The sequence below is a fragment of the Eulemur rufifrons genome, chromosome 16, assembly GCF_041146395.1.
Source record: "Eulemur rufifrons isolate Redbay chromosome 16, OSU_ERuf_1, whole genome shotgun sequence".
Classification (NCBI taxonomy): Eukaryota; Metazoa; Chordata; class Mammalia; order Primates; family Lemuridae; genus Eulemur; species Eulemur rufifrons.
In genome coordinates, this window is record NC_090998.1 from 26,573,562 (window position 1) to 26,591,160 (window position 17,599).

The following is a 17,599-nucleotide window of genomic DNA, read 5'->3' on the forward strand; positions in this document are numbered from 1 at the left end:
GAGAATGTCAGCATTTCTCAAGCTTTGGAAAATAGAAGCATAAAGGAGAGAAGTTGTAAATGCCTTTAATATTTTTCCTCTTAAAAAGATACCGCTTCATCCTTGATTATAAGAGAAATACAGCTCAAATATTTTTCAAGACTTAAATTTGGTAATAGAATACAAATAGGACATAACAGTTTCCAAATCATTAAAAGAAAAAATTTCACTATTTTAATAACTATAAGAGAAAAAGAAACTATTAGGAAGCATTGACAAAAAATATAGAATAAGGTTATAAAACAGACTTTAGAATCATCAAAAATGTTAACAATGGTTTTGATATCAGACATAACTTTTTCCCCTCCTAAATTTTTTTTTTTTTTTACAAAGAATACACATTATTTTTGAAGTATGAAAAAACATTATATAAAAACTCACTCAGGCAAAACTAAAAGCAATCATCAAAATTGTCTTCAAGGGTACAATTCCTCAAAGCATGTACTTCAAAAACTATGTGATCAAACTTACTGGTTCATAAACTAGACCATCTGCAGATGCAACCATTGTTTCTGCTAAATCCAATACATCTGCTCCAACATCTGCATACAAAAAAAATTAGAAGTTTTACATTCTATGACCAGAGCCAAACTATACCTGATATAAACAAATTAAGACTAGCAGAAAACTCACAAAGTATGTAGAATCACTTGACAATCCAGAATCCCATGATAAAAAGCAAAAGCTTTACTGAATTAAAGAGTTTTACAAAATTGGCAAGAACTTAATCACAAGTACTAAATGGCTGCTGAATAAAATATTAATTGTAAGAATTATTTTTAGATATTAAAAGAAATCTTAAGGCAAAGCTATTGATGCCTTTTGGAAAGTCAACAAATAGGAAATTTTATTTTGAAAAAGCTGAAATTTTAATGGTATTCAATCATCCAAATTAAGCAAAATATGATATATTCAGTATTAACACTAGCTCAAAGTTAGATATAAAGTATTTCTTTATCTCTTAAAAACCACTAACATAAGAAAAAATAAATGGAAAAGGTTGTTCTCAGATGAAATCTCACAGAAACTAATCTTCTTAATTGGGTAAAATTATTTCGAACTTCAAAAAATTTTGTCCCTCGGGAAAGGGGGGGTGGGGAAAAAAATATGAAACTATTGTTTTTAACTTGCACTGTTCACTTAATAATTTATCATGAATATTTCCCATATTATTTCATATCATTGTACAAGAAATAATGTATACATTATGAGGACATACTGTATCTAACAAGATATACTGTTAGACTCTTTGATTCTGTAAAATTAAATTGAAAAAAAAAAAAAAGAAAAAAAACTTGTATCTCATTTTAAGACACTCTATTTTGAGGGATTTTGTTATTGCTACTTAGCTATATACTATTGGATACCAAAATTAGATGAAATAAATTAGATTTACATATTTCATAATGGATAAAATTTAAAAACAATTTTCGGTGAAAATAAGTAAGTTGCTAGATAATTTATATGGAATTATGTCCTTTGTGTCAGTTTGAAAATGTGAAAAAAATTATATATTGTTTATGTATAAATAATAAAATTATTAAAAATGTTCACAGGAATGACAAATCAGGTTAGCAGTTAAATCTAGGGAAATTGAGAGGGAAATAAGATCAAGAAAACTGTACTCAAGGGACTTTATATCTATGTTTTATTTACTTTTAAAAATATTGAAGCAAATATTGCAAATCTTGACCAAACTGGGTGGTAAACACGTATACTAGTGATAAATTTCTCTAAATTTTCATAAATCTTTGAAAAATATTTCACAGTTAAAAACAGTTGAAAATAAAAGTCCCCATGGGGAAAAAAAAAAAAAAAAAAAATTTTGTCTGAACTAACAAGTTCTTCATATATAATTTCTAAGCAGTAACTTAAAAGATATTTTTCATGCAAACACATTCTTATTTTTGAGAATACTGATTCAAACATTATCTATCTGGCATATTAACATTTTTCCACTTCTACCAGTATAACCATTGAAGCCAGTGAAGAAAAGAACTGGATCTGTATCTTAAAATGTAAAAATAAAAGTAAAGGGTGGTAAACCGAAACAGAGAAACATGATATGTTTGTGGAATATAGGTGTAAAAACTGGTACTCCAAACAAGAAAAAAAATAAAGGATATACATAAACTCCATCTCTGATTCAGAAAAATTTCCTCTGATTTTCCTTTATTTTAATTATATTAATATGAAAGTTAAATCTCTTTTCTTTATGGAAAAGAAACAAAGAATATCACCTGAGGAGTAAAACAATTTGCTTTATTAAATAATACCACAGTAAAATTTTAAAATATTATAAAGAAAAAATAAAGTTAAAATACAACCAGTGGTTTTAACTTTTTATTGACAATTGTTTGAACCATACACTACATATAGATTCATCAAGTTGAAGGTGTACTTACAATGACACTTCATGGCAACAGTAATATCTATATTGATTCTCAATTTGCTAAAAGACAAAACATTAAACATTAGTGCCTAAATCAACTGATCTATGAAAAACTTGAATTTTAAACAATAAAATTATGTTGATTTAAACTTTGATTGCATTTCTTACAGCCAAAACAAAGGCGCTTTAGAGGTAAAAGTTCTATTTTGCCATTATTCCAATACCTTTTCTGATTTCACAGGTTTTAAATATAGTATCCTGTAATTTAATAATGGCAACTCTATAATCAATAACTCCAAGCAACTCAGAAAAAACTCTTAACCTCTATTTACATAAATTTCCGATAGACTATCCCTTTAAGAATGTGAAACTTTTAAAGTCAATAATTAAGAACTTTGAGTCTTTCTCTTCCATTTGTCAAATACAATACATCATGCTAGATGCCATACAAATATTATCTTCTTTTTTCTATATCATGGAGCTGTAAGTGGATGTCTTTAAAGTTTCTCAAGTAAACCACTGGTGTTCAGGGCAGTATAAATGCCTGGCTTAAGATCACATAATCATTAGAGTAGAGTATTGGTAACTAGTCTGTGTACCTGGGGATAAATGCAACTGAGCTACCAGAAAATAATCATCTGATGCTTAAAGTTTTGTATAGCCTTTTAAAAAGGCTCAACCAATGCTTTATATTCAAATGGTTAGTTCAAATCAAATTAATTTCAAATACTAGAATTAATTAAGCATTGTGAATAACAAAATGGATACAATCAAATTCGGTCCTGTGCTTCCTATCAAAACTTTTTTCACACTAATAATTTTCATCTGATTTCAACAGGAGTTACAGATTTTTGAAGCTTCATAATGTCTTAAAGTTGTGTAGAGTTCTAATTGTGCTACAAATAACCCAGGGGTTTAGGCTCAGGAGAGGCTGTAAGAATCAGAGGCAGCGGCCAAGTAAACACGTTTCTGGGCATCCCCACAATGCTTATATGGTAATAAAAACTAGTGAAAAAAAGAACAAATTCCTTGAAAACTTGGCTATCTAGAAAAATATATTATAGATGAAGAAATTGAGGGCCTTTTAAAAGTCAGTTGTGTGACTTGCCCAAGGTTACACAGCAAGTTACAAATATTGAATAATTCTCATTAACCCCATGAGGAATGTACTGTAATTATTATCCCCATTTACAGAAAAGGAAACTCAGACACACACAGATATAAATTTAGTAACTTCCCTGAAGTCATGTAGCTAGTAAATAGCAGAGCCAGGATTGGGATCCAGAACTAAATGTGTCTTCCTGTCTGGTTCAATCTTAACATTATAAACCTGTTATCTTCAATCCATTAAAACACACAAATAATACAAATAAATAAATGTGAAGTATATTTTGTTTAATTAAGATACTGTATTTTAGAAAGTTTAAAAGTAATGTTATTTACATAAAAGTTTAGCTTGGATATAATTTATAGAAATCAAGTCATAAATATATATATCATTAGACAATTTATTTTCAGCTCACATAGATTAATTTCAAATATCAAATAATTTCTACTATCTCTACATCTAAGGAAAAACATGTTCTCCTAACCTTTTTGAACAAATGCATATTAAATTAAAAAATGTCTGTTTTAGAATTCAACCAGTATTTGAATGATTCTAAAATGTTTTACTTAACGCAAGCAATTAGTGAGAATTTTTCAGGACTCTTTCTTCAGAACTAAAATAAGCCAAATAGAAAAGGTTCAACTTAAAAAAAAAAAAAAAAAAAAAAGGTATGCTATTTTAAAAACAATTTGAATCTAAAGGTATTTCAATAAGAAAAAAGTTACCTAGAAAAATCCTTATCTACTTCATATTCATACTTCATCCATGTATCTTGATATACTGAGAATTCCATAATGGTTAATAAAGCCATAGTGGTAAACGCTATTAGAGAAACTGAAAAATCCAACAAAAAAGAAAAACAGAATTAAAACATTCAAAAAAGTAAACAGAAACCTATTTTAAATGAGGTTAAATTTGCAAACAAAAAATTCTCTAATTTGATTGCCACTTGAATATATACTATAAAAGATTTTTCTTCAAAATGTTTATTACGGATTTTTGTCTAAAACAGCTCAAATATGAAGGTTTGATGAGCACAAATATGAACATAAACATTTGCACTATTTAGAAAGCATTTTATTTCTTCAATTTTAAGGACATTTCTCCCTGGATATGCCAAAATTTTACAAGGCACAAAAATTTTATTTCCACATACATTTAATAGCAGTGTTACAGATACGATAAATGATGCAAGTAAGCATGTTTTTACAGTACAAATTTAAAAATATTCCCCTCATTATAAAAGATGCATTCATGCCTATAGTTCAATTTAAGCAAAAAATCTAGCCTAACTTCTTAGAGACATCACAATAATCTGTGTGCCAGAAACTCAAATATCTCCAAGTCTCTAATAAAAATCTTTTCTACTTTACAATCTCCTAAATATATCCCCTCATTTACAAAATCAAGTAAAAGATTTGACAGTAAGAAAAGAACTACTATATACCACAGCAAAACACACCTAAAATGAATTGTGCAAAAACGTACTATTTTCATTAGCAAAACTTAATCACAAGCAATTCGAAAGTGATTAGATATAGTAAGCAAATTACACACTTTACCAAATAAAATGTCAATCTTATGTGAAATATGTTATTAGCTCTTCGTGGGAAAAAATTATAGTAAATATTGTCATAGTCATATCTTTTTCATATGTATTTCATTATTTATTTTTAACAAACACTTCTATTTGTACCAGGCACTGCTTTATTTTATAAATATTAACTTATTTAATTGATACAGTAACCCTGGGAGGTAAATACTAATATTATCCCTATTTCATGGAAGAAGAAACAAAGGCACAGACTTGAGTAACTTTCTCAAGTTCACCTGGTTAGGAAGAGGCAGAGGTGAGAGTTGAAGCCAGTCTAGTTCCAAAGTCTAAGCCCCTAACTAACCATTACCCCATACTGCCTCACAACAGTAATGTAACATTTGAGAATTTTTTTATAATGTCCATATTGATTTAACCAAAATGAGACAATTTCAACATCATTAAATAACTTCTTCCAACTTCAATTTTATTTATATATAAAAATCTTGTTAATGTAATTATACATAACTGAAGGGCACACCAAAGCAGTAAAATTGGATTACTTTGCTCATTAATGCTTTAATAAACACTGCTAAATGCAGGTGGCACTGGGTTAGATGCTACAGAGAACATTAATAAGAATAAAACTAGGGCAAACAGTGTGACATGAGGACAGATTAGTTACAAAGTAACTGCACAATTCATTGACCACTTCTTCCTCAGGGCTACATTTATCTACGTTGCTGACTGGATCACTCAGAAGTTGCACTTACTAAAGGACTCTTAATTTGGACTCATACTTACCTGTTCCCCCACTGGCTGAAGTCTCTACATAGCTGTCAGGAACCTTCGGAAAGGCATCCAACTCTTTCACCAAACTTAAGGTTTTTTTCCGATTCAGTCGCCTCATCTTCAGGTAAACCTTCCTCTTCCTTCATATAGTCATGCTAAGGAATAAAAAAAAAAAAATAGACAATAAATGAATCCGCTAAGAAGATTTAGGATTAAATGACAAATGTCCTTAGAACAACTTGGCATTCTCATCTGTCCTTGAGAAAAAAAAACAGTACTTATCCACACTCCTTTCCCCATTCATTCACACATACCCTGAAAAAAACTACTGAAATGCAATTTACACACACACACACACACACACACTAAATAGCACAAAAAAAGTGAAAAGGAAATCAATCACATTCATAATATTTAAATACATAAATTAATTTTTCTCCTGTTAAGTTGAAAAATATATGAAAATAATACATTCCCAGAAATGGATAGCAATGAAGTAAAATAGCATGCTCATACATTACTAACAAGAATATAAATATTCACCACTCCCTTTGTAACTAAATAAAAATCTCTTTAAGAATGTATCCTTAGGCAATAATCTTGTTTATGAGCAAAAATTTGATTATGAGGATATTTCTCATATTGTTATTTTTAAATACTAAAGACAAAAATGAACTCATGGTATCCAATGTACAAATTATGGTGAATAAACAGGTCTTAATCTATGTAACCACTGAAAATCTTACAAAAAAAATTATTTAATGACATAAGTAAATATTCATGATACAGTAACACAATGATGACAAGGGCATATGGGTCCTAATTTGGGGGGAGACAAGAAAAGATATATAAGAAACTGCCTATTCAGAAAAATGTTAAAAGTAAATGGGAGAATTTTAATTGTCTTCTTCATATAATTTCAGACTTTCTAAATTATCTATTTTTAGAATTGAGAAATTATTTAAAAATTTAGGTCAGTGTCTCACACCTATAATCCGAACACTTTGGGAGGCCAAGGTAGGAGGACTGCTTGAGGCCAGGAGTTCATGACCAGCCCGGGCAACATAGTGAGATCCTGTCTCTACCAAAAAAAAAAAAAAAAAAAAAAACTTAAAAAATAATTAGTTAGGTGTGGTGGTGCATACCTGTAGGCCTAGGTACTGGGGAGGCTGAGGCAGTAGGATCACTTGAGCCCAGGTGTTCAAGTTTACAGTGCACTATGATCACACCACTGAGCTCCAGCCTGGGTTTCAGATTGAGACCCTGTCTCAAAAAAAAAAATTAATTCTTGCTATTCCCTTTTGATCAGTATGCCAACTACATCTAAAATGTTATAAAGCCAAACAAATGATAACTAAATTGCCAGATATTTACATAATTTATAAGACTGATTTATAAATAATGCAAATGGTATTATAAAGAATTCCCAGAAATCAAAGTTTATAGCAGAGTAAGTCAGATGGTTACAGAAGTCACTGTAAGAAAAAGACTCTGGAAGAAAGCAGACAGATTTTAGGTCTGAAATATAATGGGTAGGAGTAATGTAGAAAGAATAGGCCATAGAAAGGACATTAATGGAGAAAAAGAAGCATCAGAAAAGCAAAAACTGGCAGTAATCATGAACACTGTCTAAAAGAGAGAGGCCCTGGCCAGGACAGGACTGATCAGTTTATGTGGGAGCTACTGCCTGAAAATGAAGTTGAAAGCATTCATTCATTGATTTCATTTGCCATTAAAAACCCAACTAACTGATTCTATGCTCACAAAGCAGCCTTCAAATTATGATTTTGCTTCTCCTGTACATGGCTTTCCTAAAATAAATAGATGATATAGACAAAACTGATGATGTAGACAAAACTGATACACATAAATGTCAGTTATAAAACTGGTGTTCTATTAATAATTTGTAAATTAAGCTGAGTGTTTGTTAGGCATAAGCCACACCCCCTAAGCTTGTTCAGCTCTGACAAAGTAATCAAACTTATTTCTGTACCTTTGTAGGGGTAACTGCACCAAGATTGACCCTTGTTCAATCTTCCAATTTCTACACATTCTTACTGATTGGAGTTAAATATTAAATATGTTCATGCCTCTTATCTTTAAAACAAAACTCTCCTCCTTTAAACTCAAGTCTAACTCTAACTACAGATCTCTGGCAGCATACCTGTAGCCAACTTAAAAGAATGAGTAGTCCCCATTCATCCACTCCCATCCTGCCCCACTCTCACTTTTTAACTAAATTTGCTCCGAGCAATGTAATTAACAACTTCCTTAGTACTAAATCCAATGGATATTCCTCAGTCCTTATCTAATTTCACCTCTGAGAAAATATACTGTTTATCACTTCTTTTTCTTCTTGAAACATTCTCTTACTTTGGCTTAAGTGATACCACACTTCTGATTCTCGTTCTACCTGTAAGACCTTCTTTAGCTTACTTTGCAGATTCATCTTCCTCTCAGATTCACACTAGGCCCCCTCCCAACCTGCACACTTTCCCCAAGTGATCACCCATTCCTTCCATTTCCCTTTCCATGTTGATTTCTCCCAAATCTTTATTCCCAGCCCAAATCTCTCTGCAGATATGTGTATCTTTTACTTCAATTAGTACTACATTTTCATTTGGATATTTCAAAGACAATTCAGACTTAACAAATCCAAAAATGAATACTTCACCCTATCAAAACTGTTCTTCCTGTATTCCCTTAGTTAATAATAACACCATGCACCCAACTGCACATGCCAGAAACGTGAGTTATATCCTTAGACTTCAGTTCCTCCCAAATTTCTCTCAAATCTGTCTGTCCTCTCTTCTTCAGGCCTTTATGAATTTCCTTACAAGGACTCTAGTACCAAGGCCATGTGAAGATATACAGACACACAGTGGAGAATGCCATGTGAAGACAGAGGCAGAGATTAGAGTGATTTGTCTATAAACCAAGGAGCACCAAGGACTTCCCAAAAGCTAGGAAAGATTCTTTCTGAAAGTCTTCAGAAGGAGAATGGCCCTGCCAACACCTTAATTTCAGATTTCCAGCCCCCAGAACTGTTTTAAGCCTCCCAGTTTATGGTAATTTGTTACAGCAGCCTCTAATTAGCAGAACACTAATATAGGCCATTAACAAGAACAAGATTAAAACAAGTACTATTTAGGCCATTGCTGAACTTCAGAAATAAAAGGTAAAACCACAACTCATCCGTAATTTTAAAATACTTGACTATATTGCATTAGAATACTTTCTAATAAAAAGCATAAGATAGTTTAGTTTCATTTGACAAAGAGTAGATATCCAAACAAACATACTTATTCATTTTACTTTAAAATGTGGACCTTTTACAAGACTTAAATGTTATGGTTTAAAAGTTGTTTACCCCTACATAATTCAAACAAATCTAATCGCCTTCTAATTGACAAAAAGGTTTACTTCGAAGCCAAGTAAGATAATATAAATGTGACTATATGATCAGAAAAACCTGATTATCTAGGCATATACTAGTTGTGTGATAAATTTGGAAAGATCATCAACTTCTCAGAATCCTAATTTTGTTTTAAAAAGGGTGGAGACACAATGGCTACCTCACAGTTTTTAATCAAGATAAAAATGAGGCATTTACTAAATACCTGTTTCTAATTCTCTGAAGAAATGCAAAGATTTGTAGAATATTTGAGATTTAGATGTTAAAAGTCTCTGAGGAAAGTAGGACAGTATCTGAGGTTAGTTGATAATCTCATAGATGGCATAAAATGATAGAATAAAAGTTAACCGATAAAGACTCTAGAGTGATAAAAACAGAATAATCTGGAAGTGCCCAGTAGCAATGTAAAGCAATGTGAAGCAAGGATAAGTATAATCCTCAAAGAACTACTTGACTATAATACTCAATAAAAGTGTACAAAATTAAAAAAGTATAAGGAACATGACCTTTTCTTCAAAAGTCAGGGACACATGAAATATATTTATCACAGAGTGAATGTTCTCAAAAGCAAGGAGCATGCATGGATTAACAAGGCATCTAGAGGGGTAGAAGAACTGACCTAGACTAAAGACTATATGGAGTAGAAAATAAGAATTTCTGTCTTAGTAATTAACAGGGAATAATAGCTAAAGAAAGTAAGCAACTGGAAGACGGAGTTTAAGGACACATTAACCACACCCGAATAGTGCTTAATCAATTTGGGGGGTAAGAAAGAAATCATTTTAAAAAGTATCATCTGTAGTCTACATTTTGACTAAGTACTAAAGCAACATTGTAACTACAGAAGTTAGAAAATGCATTTAAAAAATAACAAGAGCTAACAGGCATTGAGTGCTTACTATGTGCCAGGCATTATTCTAAATGCTTTGCATGTTTTAACACATTTAGTTCTCACAATCTCCCTACGAATTAGGTATTATTACTATTTTCTTTTTAACGATGAGGAAACTAGGGCACAGAGAAGTTAAATAATTTGCCCACCATGACATTAAAAGGCAGGATAATAAATATTGGAAAATTGTTAAACAAGATTCGTGGCAGGCATTGACTACCTAAAAATAACTTCTATTAAAAATAAATTTCATCATTTCTTCCATTTAAATGACCAACCCTAAAGAAAAGAAATCTGTGGGGTTTTATTTCCTAATTCTTTGTTGTTGTTCCAGACTAGGCCTAATTTCCTTTGAGAGATCTTTCAAACTTGATATATTTTTCTGATTTGTACCACGAAGGCATTACAATACTTGGTTGTGTACTAATGTTTACTACCAAAAAGAAAAAATCCTCCACCACCAAAACAACAACAACAACAACAAAACACCAAAAACCCAAAAACATGGAATTTCTTTTTCTCATGTTTTTCCCTCTAGTAGAACTGGATAACTACATCAACTTGAAGATATCAAAAGACAAATTAGGTAAATAACCATATGTCTTCCTTCAGTTAACAAGTCATGGTTAAATTTCTATGTAATGGCTGTATACTAGAGTTCAATGTATCAGGCCAGGCAATTAACTGAAATACTGAACTACAACTTCAAACAAATGAAGAAATCCTGTTTTTTAACTGTAATTTTAATTGCTTCTGAAAGCCAGTCTTGTAACATTTTAACAGATATTATATCACTTTTACTTAAGTCTCGAGAGCTCTGAATCCTAAATATAAAAGTTATTTAAACGTATTTTCTCAAATAATGACCTATCAACTCTATATACTACCGATACCCAAGGCTATTCTCTACTGCAAGTTGACGTTCCCTTCGGAGGGTTTCTTGCGTTGAGAAAAGTAGTGACACTGGGACCTGTCTCTCCTAGCATTTCGCCCTGCCCCTTTTTCTTTTTCCGGAGCAGCATGCAAACTCTCTTTAGAGGCGAAGCCAAGACCTCGTTCTTTCTTTAAAAAGAGAGAGCAGCATGCTGCCCAAAACGTGATATTTGTCTGAAATGGGGGTAGAGAGCCTGAAACACAGGAGGACCGGCTGGTCTTCAAGACAAGGGACCCTACTTGCCTGCGCACCAGAGAAACCACCAAGGCACTGTGAGAAGCAATGGGACCGAATCAGGGGCTATCGAGGAAGCACCTAAACTCTTCTGAGTTGCAAGACAGCACAGCACCCGGACCAGGCACACGGGAGCTCCCAGTAGCATCGCTGCCCAGGGTCCTGCCCGTAACGCCCCCACGGAAGGAGGAGCGGCTTCTAGGTCCGGCCCGCTCTCCAACAGCGATGAAAACAGGGAGCTAAGCCAATGCCAGGCTCTCATTCCCCTCAACCGCATTCACGCCCTGAGCAGCCCTGGAACAACCCAGGGAACAGCACCCACCAGGGTTTTAGTATTTTACCTTGTGTTACGGTCCCAGCCGACCGCCATGTTTCACAGAAGCCCGGGTCGCCCGAGCTCCCGTGTGCCGGAAATATCGCGAGAACAAAAGCGACTATTACCTCTGAAAAACGTCAGAAGGGAGACATTAAAGAGGCCTCGCGATATTTCTTTTGCTTACGACAAGTTTAGTGATTCAAGAGGCGTGGTCAAGAGGAAAGCGGGTGTCTAAACCGAAAGAAGGTTGGAGCTTATTTTAGGTGAAACGGTGTAGCCAGGCCGGAATCTATTTCTCCAGGAAGGGAGCCGGTTACCTTCCGACTGACATTTAGAAACCACAGAACGAATTTCAACGCCTCACGCCATATTTCATTACTAAGGAGAGCCTTAGGCGCAGAAATTATCACTAGCAACCCTAACGCATATCTCTCCTTCAATTTTTGAACCGTTTTGTGCCCTTTCGGTCTTTGGGTCCTTATTTTCCTTCGTTAAGAACATTTAAATTTCCTTTTCCTTCCTTATTCAGACATAACGCTTATTATTTGTTCATTGTTTTTATTATTTTCCAGGTTTTAAAATCCGGTGAGAAAGCACATCTGTCTTCCTGACCTCCCTTCACCAACATCTGCTATGCCTTCAAATATTTGTTGAGAAAGAAAATGCTTCATTTATCTTTTCCTGTCACTTCATAGTAGAGGATATAATAAGAAGGGACTTTGGAAGGAAAGGTTAAATACGAACTGCTGCAGAGTGAGCCCATTCCAGCTCCCTTTTCACCCATCTGTTACCAGATTTTATAATCAAACATTGAGATTTAAATTTTCTTATTTACTGGCCAAAAAAAAAAACCTAACAAAGGCATAATTATGAGTAATGCTTATACAGTAAGCACTGTTTTAAATGTTTTATCTGCTTTCTCAATCCTCAGCAACGTTCTTATAAGGGAATACCATTACTTACCTGTTTAATAAATAAGGAATTGGAGTTAGGGATAGTTAAGTGATTTGCCCAAATTCAGACAGCTGAGTCAGGGAAATCTTGACCACAATACTAAACTCTGCTTCAAAGGCTCAAATCACATTGTTTTATTTAGTGAACTAACCTTCACTGAAATATCAAGTCTCATTAAATTTAAACTATCTCAAAAAATAAAGGCCAATAAAGAATTTCCACTGATGCAAATTCTTGTCCATATATTCAGAGTTAGCCCAATTAAATCAAGTTAAGGTTCCCACTTTACATATTTAAGAAGTGTAGTATAGTGGGTAGGATCATAGACACTGAAGCCAGGATTTCCTGGGTTAAAATTCCTGATCAGCAACTTACAAGCATGTGACCTTGGACACATTATGTCATCTCTTTATGTTTCCATTTACTCATCTGTAAAATGGGCATGACAATATCTCATAGGGTTAAGAGGACTGAGTTAATATATACATATCTAAAATGCTCCTTTGTCTTAGCCATAAAGGCATCAGCAGCCCTTTTTTGTGGTTGTAAGATTATATGGGCTCTTGCTTGGATGGAGGCTGGCTTTTGTTCACGTACTTACACCTGATCCTTGGTCCCAGCATAACCTACTTTCAGAGTAACAACTATCCCATGAGAGTTGGATATCCCAGTACAGCAAAACTGACTAATTTCATCCTACTTGTTTAAAACGCAACTCACCATTTTCTAATCTACCCAAAGAAGACTTAATTAATTCTCCCTGAATATTGAAACCCTGCTTAACTTTAAAGAGGTGTGAACACTTAGTCTTGTGTTCTCAGTGGTTTTATATCTGGAAACAATTTGCTTTTTTAAAAAATCCATTTCATTATATATTACCTGCAGAAGGTAGATTTTTAGACTGAGGTTAGTAGCTGGTCCAAAACAACCTGTATTTAGGAAAGATGATCAAAAGCTGTTTTCATGCCATTTTTTCCTTCTCTATAGTTTGAGTAAAAGTTTTAGCAAGTGAGCAGCAAAATTAAGATAAATTATTAATATTTTTACTATATGAATGCCCATAAGCACCTCAAAAAATCAGTATATCCCAAGTGGATTATATAACTTATTCCCAAACCTGTTTCTTCTCAGTGTCTGGAAAAGTCAATGGCACCACTAACTTCCAGTCCAATCAGGTTAGAATCATCTCCTCCTCCCCCTCCTCCCCCTCCTCCCCCTCCTCCCCTTCCTCCTTCTCCTCCTGTCCCAATGACCAGTCAGTGTTATTCATGCAACTATTCTCAGTCTCATACTACATGTCAGCCCTTCATTATTACTTGCTTCAACTACAAGTGATCGTCAATGTTACATTCAAATTTTGAATTTATATTTTCAAACACTGTAGTTTACCCATTTAAATCATTTTTTCATATGCCAAGTTGGGACTTAAAAGTCTTAAGTCTTTCACAAGTCAAGTTTAGATTTTGTGCATCAACTGATGGATGAATACTTTCAGTCTATGTACCGTGACACTATTTGCCATCTAATACTTCTGTTTCTGTAGAGTAACCACCAATATCTGTAAAGCATTGTTTGTACAGTATTATAATATGATTAATAAGCCGTAAGGAACAACAGGTCAGTGAACTGAACCTGTGGCCCAGCCACTCTTGTAACAAATATTCATTGAGTATCTTGTTTCTGTATGACAAGTGATGTGCTAAAATTATGTCATAATGACAAAGCAGACATTCTTGCTCTCATGGAATTTGTACTACACGAGGTTAGACAGGCATCAGATAAGTAAATCCCAAGAATATATATGAGTGTGGTTGGTGTTATTTATCTGAATAGCTAATAATACACTATTTGTCTTACTAGTTAATGCATCATTATATGTATTCAACGTGTTTCACTATAGTCCCCCATATGTTTCACTGCAAAAATAGCTGAAATATTTAATTCATATTTCATACCACATTGTTCTCTATATTGATTACAACATTCAAATCTGGTATTTTGCTTTTCACTTCCAAATATTCTTTCATCAGTATTCTGTCCATCTTTGCATCATAGATGTATTATTTCATCTATTTGATTAGTGTTTTCAGATCTCTCTATATTTTAAAATAAATTTCAGCCTTTTACATTTCTTAAAACTTTAAAACACATAATTAATTTCATGCTAAAATCGGATGACATTTTTTAAAATAAGTGCCTAAGACATAATATAAATATATTATACTTATGTAATATATAGTATAAACACTATAATATAGTCTATATAGGTATAGCATAATATACTTTATTATGTTAAAAAGAAGTGATGTATTTAATTCATATGCTATAGTCAAATGTTAATGTCAATAATATGACATTATTATTCACAAATATTCAGAAACACCTACAAGTCCTATTATTATCTGTGAAACTTAAATGCCTTCAGGGGTCAGGCCAATAGCATGCACATCTCATCCAAAAGCTTTCAAATTCAAACTTTTTAAAACATTATGCTGACCTCTAGAGACACAGATGTGGCCTCCCAGACCAACAGGCCTTATAACAAACCATATAACAATTTCTACCTCATTTTTGCCTGTTAATGTTTATAAATTAATAAACCCAGTTGAACCTTGGAGGAGTATGTCTAAGTGCATTTGTATGTGTGTGCTGTCACATTTGTGTGATTTTTATGTACATGGAAAGCTGCCATAATTATAAAGGGAAAAAATAGGATGCTATGAGATAAAAATAAGAATCAACTTTCAACTGAGCAGAAGCTATTTTTCTATCTTCTGATGTGATTATCTAACTTCAGTGTTGAACTAAAAAGGTGAAATAATTTCCATCCCATATTTGGGATATATGTCCCTACAGCAATTTTTGTATCTTGTAAAAAGTATATAAACAGTATAATAAATAGAAATAAGGACCTTCCTAATGGTAAGAGTTCAGATGCTTTGACTAAAAATTATGAATATACACCATATATTACTATTTAAAAGGACCTAACTCGACAAATATTTTTTAGTGATTTTCCTAAGTAAAAGAAAAATAGTCAAGCCAACAATTGTGAGGTCTCTTTGGGTCTTGGAAGGAAAGAAGCCAGTGAGAGAGAAGCATTTCCCCTTACCCTCCATATACTTTCTCATGAACTTGGCTTTGGGGTAGTAGTCTTGGTCAGAAATTGATTTTCCTCCACTGGAGGGTAGTTAGGCTGGGGGAAGCCCATTAAAGATCGGAGCTATTTACCAGCCCTAGAGCTTCTGCTGCCAGGAAGGAATAACCTCCTAATTCCTTCAAACTACTGTAGTCAGATTTCTTTAATTTGTGCTAATTTTAAGCTGAGAACAGAACCTCCCTTATTACATGCAAGTCTTATTTTTACCTCTGCATATTTTCTTTTCATTCACATGTTCAAGTGTGTGAGTGAAACCAGCCCAATTCTGATCTCTCCATGCTTCCGGTCTTACCTCCCCATTCCAAACTCCACACTGTTGCCTGCCTGTGTCATCTTCTGAAAACACCCATAGCAGTATGGGATGGTGACTGAGGTCTGCGGTCAGATAAACCCATGTGCTAATTCTGCTCTAAAACCAGCTGTTTAATATAAAACAAGTTAGTTACTTCAAGTCTCTGAGCTTCAATATAGTCATTGATAAAATGGGAATGATGATGTCTTTCTCATGCAATTGTGCTTAGCATTAATATATGTAAACTAGTTGGCACATAGAAAGCTATTGAGGTAGCCAAATGGGATGATCCTCATTCCCCAGTTAAATCTGTAATGGGATTTATGAAAATAATTATTTTTTTTAATTAGAGACAAAAAGGAACTGAGTATTGGTTGTTCCCTTCTAGGCTGCAAGCTTCTACAGCATGTTGAATAGGAATTATCTTTGTATATTTTTCTTCTCTACTAGAATGAGGGAAGCTTCCTCTTTCTAGGTGGCTCTATTTGGCACATAGTAGGTACTTAAGAAGGATTTTTTAAAAAACATACATGAACAAAAATTAGGTTATCAGTTATCTAACTTCTTTAAATTTGGCTATGTAACCCTTACATAATAGATCAATTTACACAACTGATTGCAACCTAATATGTATAGAGCTTGACAGTGAAATGCAAAAAGGAAAGTGGTTCTTGGAAGGATGGTCAAAGTAAGAAGTAAAGGTTATATATCCCTCCTTGATTAAATTGGCCTTCAACCAGAAGAAGGGCAAGTAAAACAGCTCTAATGTAGTAGGTTATACTAAATTAAAGATTGAACATGGAAGAATTCATCAGGGAAATGCAAATCAAAACCACAATGAGATATCACTTATCTCTAGTGAGAATGGCCTTTATCAAAAAGTACCAAAATAATAAATGATGGCATGGATGCAGAGAAATAGGAACACTCATACACTGCTGGTGGGACTGCAAACTAGTGCAACCTCTGTGGAAAGCAATATGGAGATACCTCAAAGAGATACAAGTAGACCTACCATTTGATCCACCAATCCCATTACTGGGCAAAAGAACAGAAGACATTCTATAAAAAAGACATCTGCACTCGAATGTTTATAGCAGCACAATTCACAATTGCAAAGATGTGGAAACAACCCAAGTATCCATCAATACATGAGTGGATTAATAAAATGTGGTATATGTATACCATGGAGTTCTACTCAGTCACAAAAAACAATGGTGATATAGCACCTCTTGTATTATCCTGGCTAGAGCTGGAGCCCATTCTACTAAGTATCACAAGAATGGAAAAACAAGCACCACATGTACTCACCATCAAATTGATATTAACTGAACACTCAAGTCACCTAAGTGCACATACAATAATAACATTCATCAGGTGTCGGGCAGATGGTGGGGGCGGGGGAAGGAAGGGATGGGTATATACACACCTAACAGATGCGATACGCATTGTCGAGGGGATGGACTTGCTTGAAGCTCTGACTCAGGTGGGGCAAAAGCAATATACATAAACTAAACATTTGTACCCCTGTGATATG

The 17,599-nt window shown here is 33.6% G+C and overlaps 1 protein-coding gene across 1 annotated transcript in view; it reads right to left on the minus strand.

Annotated features, from left to right (window-relative positions):
* The window catches only part of ERGIC2 (ERGIC and golgi 2), a 34,250-nt gene extending 22,546 nt beyond the window's left edge, over positions 1–11,704 (minus strand). Inside the window, 7 exon segments of the mRNA XM_069489757.1 lie at positions 511–581; positions 2,445–2,491; positions 4,265–4,373; positions 5,878–5,962; positions 5,964–6,020; positions 7,011–7,128; positions 11,682–11,704. Of these exon segments, the coding sequence (XP_069345858.1) occupies positions 511–581; positions 2,445–2,491; positions 4,265–4,373; positions 5,878–5,962; positions 5,964–6,011 (360 nt within the window). The 5' untranslated portion in view covers positions 6,012–6,020; positions 7,011–7,128; positions 11,682–11,704.
* Positions 11,705–17,599: the final 5,895 nt, after the last annotated feature.